This window comes from Schistocerca americana, chromosome 4 (assembly GCF_021461395.2).
Source record: "Schistocerca americana isolate TAMUIC-IGC-003095 chromosome 4, iqSchAmer2.1, whole genome shotgun sequence".
Classification (NCBI taxonomy): domain Eukaryota; kingdom Metazoa; phylum Arthropoda; class Insecta; order Orthoptera; family Acrididae; genus Schistocerca; species Schistocerca americana.
In genome coordinates this window covers 346,745,022-346,753,508 of record NC_060122.1, presented here as the reverse complement: position 1 = coordinate 346,753,508, position 8,487 = coordinate 346,745,022, and the positions used below count along the sequence as shown (strand labels likewise).

The 8,487-nt window shown below is 36.6% G+C and overlaps 1 protein-coding gene across 1 annotated transcript in view; it reads right to left on the bottom strand.

The window, feature by feature from the left end:
* Nucleotides 1-508: 508 nt before the first annotated feature.
* LOC124612461 (GTP cyclohydrolase 1) overlaps nt 509-8,487 on the bottom strand; it is a 97,595-nt gene continuing 89,616 nt past the window's right edge. The window contains exons 5-6 of the mRNA XM_047140688.1: nt 3,440-3,524; nt 509-2,065 (exon numbers count right to left, since the gene is read on the bottom strand). Of these exons, the coding sequence (XP_046996644.1) occupies nt 1,936-2,065; nt 3,440-3,524 (215 nt within the window). The 3' untranslated portion in view covers nt 509-1,935. The remainder of the gene's footprint in view (nt 2,066-3,439; nt 3,525-8,487) is intronic.

The following is an 8,487-nucleotide window of genomic DNA, read 5'->3' as shown; positions in this document are numbered from 1 at the left end:
AGAGAGAGAGAGAGAGAGAGAGAGAGAGAGAGAGAGAGAGCACACCAAGCTTTTTTTTTTTAAATGAAAATTTGTAAAATTTTATTTGACAATAAATATTAATACAAAAGTCTAAAGACAATATTGGTCCAGTTCATTGGCGTTTGCAGTGTAACTCTTGCAAATGTATGGCAAAATACAAATAAAAATTACTAAAATACATTTGTTATTTATTCTAATCATCATAAAAATAAGGAATTCAAATACAAAAATAGAAGTAAAAACAATTAACTTAGGCCAACTGCCTCATTTCTGTAACATTAGCCACAAAAACTTTAGATATCTCAATAACTGTACTGCAATTATTCTAAATAATGCCACTTATGTAATCTCAACACTTGTGGTACCATACTTAAAACAAATTAAATACATTTTTATTTTACTCTCAAATATTTACAGAAAGGGTATGAAATTTGATGGAGTGTAACAATACCCTGGATCATCCTCTCACCATATGAGTAAAATACAATGAGAATTCAAATTTTATTGTAAAATATATTTGAGGCAAAAACTTACATGTCATGGAAAGACAATTTATCACTAACTTTGTATAGAAATCAAGACTTTTTAGGAGGTAGGCATCTGTGATCAGTATCCATTATAAGTCTGGATACTGTGGTTTAAGCCAAAATCATCATTTTGACTTCCTATTTGGACTGCAACCTTTTTTATGAAACATTCAAACACTACAAATTCCAAATTTTATTTAAGTTTCTGTAATTTCATTAAACTTTCTCACAATCCAGCATGAACCATGTGTTTCAGATGTCTGAGAAGAACCAGACTACAAAAAAACATATTCCACCACCAATACTTGAGAGTCTTGGTATTTCCCCATGTTTCTTGCAGCTCATTCTATGCATTTAAAACACATTTGTTCTGAATCATGTAATAGATATGGGTCATGGTTACATATAAATGAAATTCTCATGAAAAAAACATGGAAAGGATTATTTTGTTTGTACTATTAGATTAGGTTTGAGTCCTCCACTGTGTAGCGAGGAGAAAACAGACTTCAAGTTCCTGATAACACTTTGTACATTTTATGATGTGTACTGTTTGAACTGTTGTATTTTGTCAGTCACTTGCCTCAGAGCACATGCAATTTTACGTAGTTTCATTCTTAAAAGCAGCACGAGATTGCTCACAATAAAAGAAATTAAGTACTCATTTTTTGTTAATTCTTTGCTCTTTTGTGACAATTACAAGCAACTGTAGATCCCAAAGTACAATGCCTAATCACTTAATTTTTTTAACTGTTTCATATGATGTTTTTGCTTAGTGAAATTAATATTTTTAAGAAACATTAAGGTTCCAGAAGTACCACATAGCCTTCCCATGCTACCTTCTATGAAGCACAAAACATGAAGTACTAACTAAAATACCTGGCAAGATTCTTAAAAATTACAAAACAATCTTGGGATTGTCTTAAATAATTTCTCATTTAACAAATAGTCTCTTAAAATATACTCCACATTCATGTACATTTCCAGGTAGTTCCATTGGTCCTCTCATACTTTCATCATGCTAATACTTCTGATAGGCTAAGAAGCCTTTAAAAACCACATGAGAACTATTTACTTTCAAACAATGCACACAACAATTTATCAAGCTTCATACTAAAAATACTGATATTCTATGAACACTGTAACAATGGGACAAACACAGTATCAACATTTACAGGAACAATGCTTAATAGGTGACTATCACAAAAGTGTGTGTACTAATCTTTGAAACAATCTTCCTTGGACAAATGATAGAAGTTTTGCGGTTTCTGCAGGTAAATAGCGAATTTTTCCTATTTCAAGCAATAAATACTTTAATTTTTGTTCTGCTGTGTTTGATCACTTAACCAACTCATTTATTCATTGTGACAGTCATCTTTCACCACTCTTTTTACTTCGAATGCACCAAGTTGAGAAATTCTTCCCTGGTTTTTGGATCATCTCTGAAGACTCCAAGCATTGTTGAAGTAACTGTCTTACTGTTAATCTTTTGCACCCCTCTCATCACCATGCACATGTGTCTAGAAGAAAAGAAAATAAATATATGAGTCATGTAATAACTGTACATATAAATATAAGCAGCCGCAGCAGCAGCAGCAGCAGCAATGGCAGGATTCCAGATTTCCTTTGAGAAAACTGAATTGGTTACAGACAAAGCAACCACCAGATCACTACAGGTAGAAGCAAGAGAAATCAAAATAAACATGTTAAAAAAATCTTTGAGAATGAATAGAGCTGGTCACCTCTGGAAAGAAGCCTTTACATCACAGATCAGAAAAATGGAGACAGCATATCAACTAACCTGAAGTGTGTGTTTGCAAGAGGCAATCTGTATCAGTTAATATAAAGCTACATTACTTCACAGTAATATGTTTTTGTGGACTGATACACAAAGAATGTTTTGCTATTAAGTGGCATGATCTGACTAGGCAGTTAGAAGTAACAGAATAGCACATCCTGAGCAAAATATTAGGCATAACCAAAGACAATTCAGGAAATGAGAATCTCAAACACTATACACATGTAGTAAAGATTCCAATAATTCACACAAGGAAGGTTGTTTTTCTATGGCCACATTGGCTTTATGAGCCCTACAAGTTTACTCAAACTTATCTTTTACATCTTTCTCAACAAGAAAGAACAAGACAGTATGATTCACTGAGGCAGAAAAATACTTCCAATAGGTATGACTTCAGGTAGCCACAAACACTTTCCACTCAAGAATTAACTCGAAGAGTAACTGTTTTTGAGAAGTGCCAAAACTAAAACCTGGCAAAATGTGGACCGAAGGAAGTAACAGCAAATGAAGTTTAGGGCCAAGCACAAGGAGAAGGTGCACCTGACATAATTGAGGTGACCAATACAAACAAATAATAATAATAATAATAAAATAATAACCAAGTCACACTGAACACACAAACTGGTGTCTCATGAACTTAGCCCAAGAAATAACACTCTCTCTCTCTCTCTCTCTCTCTCTCTCACACACACACACACTCACACACACACACACACACACACACACACACACACACACACACTCACACACACTCACACACACTCCCACACACTCCCACACACTCCCACACACTCCCACACACTCCCACACTCCCCCACACACTCTCCCACACTCTCCCACACACTCTCCCACACACTCTCCCACACACTCTCCCACACACTCTCCCACACACTCTCCCACACACTCTCCCACACACTCTCCCACACACTCTCCCACACACTCTCCCACACACTCTCCCACACACTCTCCCACACACACTCCCACACACTCCCACACACTCCCACACACTCCCACACACTCCCACTCCCACACTCCCACACGGTAATAACAGTAGTTTTAGCAATGAAAGCTGTAAATCAGGAATTAGTTTACTTACACTCCCTCAACAACTACTGCCACACCTGCAGGCTGCACAGCCTTTGTCACAGCAACAGCAATCTGTTTGGTCAGTCTCTCCTGAACTGCAACAAAAATTCTAGTGTGATTTCTTCTTTCATATGTATCAAAGTTTGAAAGCACAATGTTTAAATTTTAAAATTTTATATTTTGTGTGTAACTTTCTACAGTGACATCATGATGATGGTTTTAGGGCACTCAAGGGAAGATTATTAGTGGTCTTTGTGAATATGAGTGCACAAAGTTTGAATTAAGCAATCTTATCTTGTAAAACAAAAAGAAAACTGTATCTGTCAATCCGAAACATTTCCAATGTTGATGCTATAGCACATTATAAGAAATACTGCAAAATATTAAAGACTGTAATACGGATGTCAAAGCAAATATATTACAAGGAAAAGATAGTCATATCAGATAACAAAATAAAGACAATATGGGATATAGTGAAGGAGGAGACCGGTAGAACCAGACATGAAGAGGAACAAATAGCATTAAGAGTAAATGATGCATTGGTGACAGATGTGTATAGTGTTGCAGAACTTTTTAACAAACATTTTATAACTGTTACTGAAAAGATGGGGTTGTCAGGTTCGGAAGATGCTGCTATGGATTACCTTAGACCAGACATTTCAAGTAACTTCCATAATATGAATTTGACCCTCACTACCCCAACAGAAATAATGTCCATCATAAAATCTTTAAAATCAAAAACATCTAGTGGGTATGATGAAATATCAACAAAGTTAATTAAAGAATGTGATTCTGAGCTAAGTAACATATTAAGCTATCTGTGTAACCAGTCGTTTATCAGTGGAATATTTCCCGAATGGCTGAAATATGCTGAAGTTAAGCCACTGTTTAAGAAGGGAGATAAAGAAATAGCATCAAATTTCCGTCCAATTTCACTGTTGCCAGCATTCTCAAAAATTTTCGAAAAAGTAATGTACAGTCGTCTTTATAACCATCTTATCTCAAATAACATACTGTCAAAGTCACAGTTTGGATTTCTAAAAGGTTCTGATATTGAGAAGGCTATCTACACTTACAGTGAAAATGTACTTAATTCATTAGACAAAAAATTGCAGGCAACTGGTATATTTTGTGATCTGTCAAAGGCATTTGACTGTGTAAATCACAATATCCTTTTAAGTAAACTAGAATATTATAGTGTAACAGGAAATGCTGCAAAATGGTTCAAATCTTATATCTCTGGCAGGAAACAAAGGGTGTTATTAGGAAAGAGACATGTATCAAGCTATCAGGCATCATCCAACTGGGAACTAATTACATGTGGGGTCCCACAAGGTTCCATTTTGGGGCCCTTACTTTTTCTTGTGTATATCAATGACCTTTCATCAGTAACATTACCAGATGCCAAGTTTGTTTTGTTTGCTGATGATACAAACATTGCAATAAATAGCAAATCAAGTGTAGTCTTAGAAAGATCAGCCAATAAAATATTTGTAGACATTAATCACTGGTTCCTAGCCAATTCTTTGTCACTAAACTTTGAAAAAACACACTACATGCAGTTCAGAACTTGTAAGGGGTGTCCCAAGAGTATATGTCTAACATATGATGACAAGAAGATAGAAGAAGTGGACGGTGTTAAATTCTTGGGATTACAGCTTGATAATAAATTCAACTGGGAGGAGCACACCACAGAACTGCTGAAGCGTCTTAACAAATCTCTGTTTGCAATGCGAATTTTGTCAGACATAGGGGATATAAAAATGAAAAAGCTGGCATACTATGCTTACTTTCATTCCATAATGTCATATGGGATTATTTTCTGGGGTAATTCATCAAGCCAAGCTAAAGTTTTCCGGGCACAAAAACGTGCAGTAAGAATTATATGTGGTGTGAACTCAAGAACATCCTGCAGAAGCCTGTTTAGGGAACTAGGGATACTAACTACAGCTTCCCAATATATTTATTCCTTAATGAAATTTGTCATTAAAAATATATCACTTTTTCAAACCAACAGCTCAATTCATGGAATCAATACTAGAAATAAGAACAATCTTCACAAGGATTTAAAGTCACTTAGTCTTGTACAAAAAGGTGTGCATTATTCAGGAACACACATTTTCAATAACTTGCCAGCAGCCATAAAAAGCGTAACAACCAATGAAATTCAGTTTAAGAGAAGCCTAAAGGATTTATTGGTGGCCAACTCCTTCTACTCCATTGATGAATTTCTGAGGAAAACCAACTGATTTGTATATAAGTACAACATAACTTCTGCACAATTTCAGTGCAGTAATGTGTTCACTGAAAATTTGTGTGTGTGTGTGTGTGTGTGTGTGTGTGTGTGTGTGTGTGTGTGTGTAAGTATAATCTAACTTCTGCACCATTTCAGTGCAGTAATGTGTTCATTGTAAATAAGTATTACAGTAGTTGTATTACATGTTTCTTACCTTATAAATAAATATAAAACTTTTTTATTTTAAATTCAGTGCAATAGTATTTGTAAAATGACTCTTAGTGTTCATTAAAAAATGACGATCATTCCACTTGGGACCTGTGGAATGGTACATTAGCTTATTTGTTTTAGTTTAAATATTTGTCATGTATTGTTGTTTTTCTGACATGTTCCACATCCTGGAGGACCTCCTCACTACGGATCAATTGGAATGAAAGTAAATCTAATCTAATCTAATCTAATGAAGTCTTCCTATAGAAATATAACTGTGGAGGTTGGAAAAGGAACTAAAACAATACTTTTTGACTGTGTTATAGTAGCAATGTCTGGGAGAGTGTGAAGAGCCATTTCTCATACACAGGTCTGAAGGGAAAATGCACAGCCCCTCTGAATGAGAACACTGCCCAACAGTTGTGTGTCAGGTTACAAACAAAATGAAATAAAGAGCCTAAAACACACAAAAATGATGGTTGAAGGTGTTGCTTAATTAGGTCTGTGAGAGCCTCTTTATCAAGTGGGGCACAAAGTGGGAAGTGTCTGTCCCCGGTAGCTGAGTGGTCAGCGTGACAGACTGTCAATCCTCAGGGCCCGGGTTCGATTCACAGCTGGGTCGGAGATTTTCTCTGCTCAGGGACTGGGTGTTGTGTTGTCCTAATGATGATCATTTCATCCCCATTGATGCACAAGTCGCCGAAGTGGCCTCAAATCTAAAGACTTGCACCAGGTGAGCGGTCTACCCGACGGGAGCCCCTCATCACATGACATTTCATTTCATTTCATTTCATTTCATTTCATTTCATTTCATTTCATTTCATTGGGAAGTGTTTTGTACGTATGGTGATTTTCAGTGATGCGTATACAGAGTGGACAAAAATTTGCACACTTACACCAGAGCAAATCCTTCCACTCTAACAAGATAAAAATTTCCATCAAAAGTTTGTCCCATGCATGTCTTCAGTAGAAAACTGATGTCAAACAATTTTAGTTTGGCAACACCGTCATCACAGGTGAGACAAATATCTATATTCAGTGCCATGTAATTGTGTTGCACAGTTAATGTGATGGATATAGTGTTGTGTAAGAATACTTTAATCCAAGCCAGGAACTAGACATTTTTTGTTTTAATTTTGGACTGCATGATATGTTATCTGGTTTGTTAATCATCAGCTACTACAGCAATTTTCTTTACACACAAAACACACATTATTTATAGATTACTTTGAGAGTGGTCATGTTTTTAAGAGAGGGGATGTTGACATTTTAGCTTCTTGACATACAATATTATTTTATTTAAGACTTGTTAGTTCTTCAGCATTTGAGTCCTCTGGAAAATAAAAATCCTTTTTTTTTCTTTTGCTCCCACAGAATTTTATTATAATGGTTATTTTAATTAATAATTAAGAAAGATGAGGAATCTGTTCAAAAATCACTTTCTATATTCACAAAGTTTTAGAGTCACTTGCTAGTTTTTTTGACAGAAAACAAGTATGTCTGAAATGGTACTCCAATGACAGACAGCTACATCACAGAACATTTATGAGCTGTAAGGGCCCAAAAAAATGGGTTACCCTATAGTAATTTAAATGTGTACCACCCTCAATTTAGCAATATGGGTAGGCAACTGGTAGTGATGCTGGTGCAGACTGACCCCTATGACTTACAGGACTTATGAGCAAATGAGGTTGTCAGAGAAAAAAAAAATTACAAAGTGAACAAGTACCTTAAAAAAAAAATTTAAAGCCCCCCATACAACAAAAATATAGAGCAGTTGGTTTTACCTGCTACAAAGTTACAATGCATACCGAAATCCTCCAAGATGTGCTAAATTCCAACTGTTAGGACATAAAATCCTTCGTTTTAATGGTGAGGTAACATGTATTAAATGTGGAACAGATGCACATGAATCAAATGATTCATGCATGCAGCCACCAAAATGACTAAACTGGTCTAGTGGCCATCCTGTGTGGAAGAAGGACAGCCAGGTTTATGCCTAAGAAAGAAAACTTGAGGAAGTAAAGGGGATGGGGAACAATCTCATATGCTGAGGCTATGAAAGCATTAAAGGTGATGCCACCGCCTTTGCAACATAGGCAGAATATGGCACTGCAGGCAGCAACACCTACATAAGACAAGTGTCTGGCGCAGTTGTTAGATTGGTTATTGCTGCTACAATGGCAGGTTATCAAGATTTACGTGAGTTTGAATGAGATGTTATAGTCAGCATATGAGTGATGGGACAGCATCTCCAAGTTAGGGATGAAGTGGGGATTTTCCCGCACAACCATTTTACCAGCCTACTGTGAATATCAGTAATCCGGTAAAACATCAAATCTCTGACATCACCGTGGCCAGAAAAAGATCTTGCAAGAATAGGACCAATGACAACTGAAGAGGATCATTCAACATGATTGAAGTGCAAACCTTCTGCAAATTGCAACAGATTGGACTATCAACAAGTGTCAACGCCCAAACCATTCAATGAAACATCTTCGATATGGGCTTTCGGGCACAGACACACGCGCGCGCAGACACACGCGCGCGCAGACACACGCGCGCGCAGACACACGCGCGCGCAGACACACGCGCGCGCAGACACACGCGCG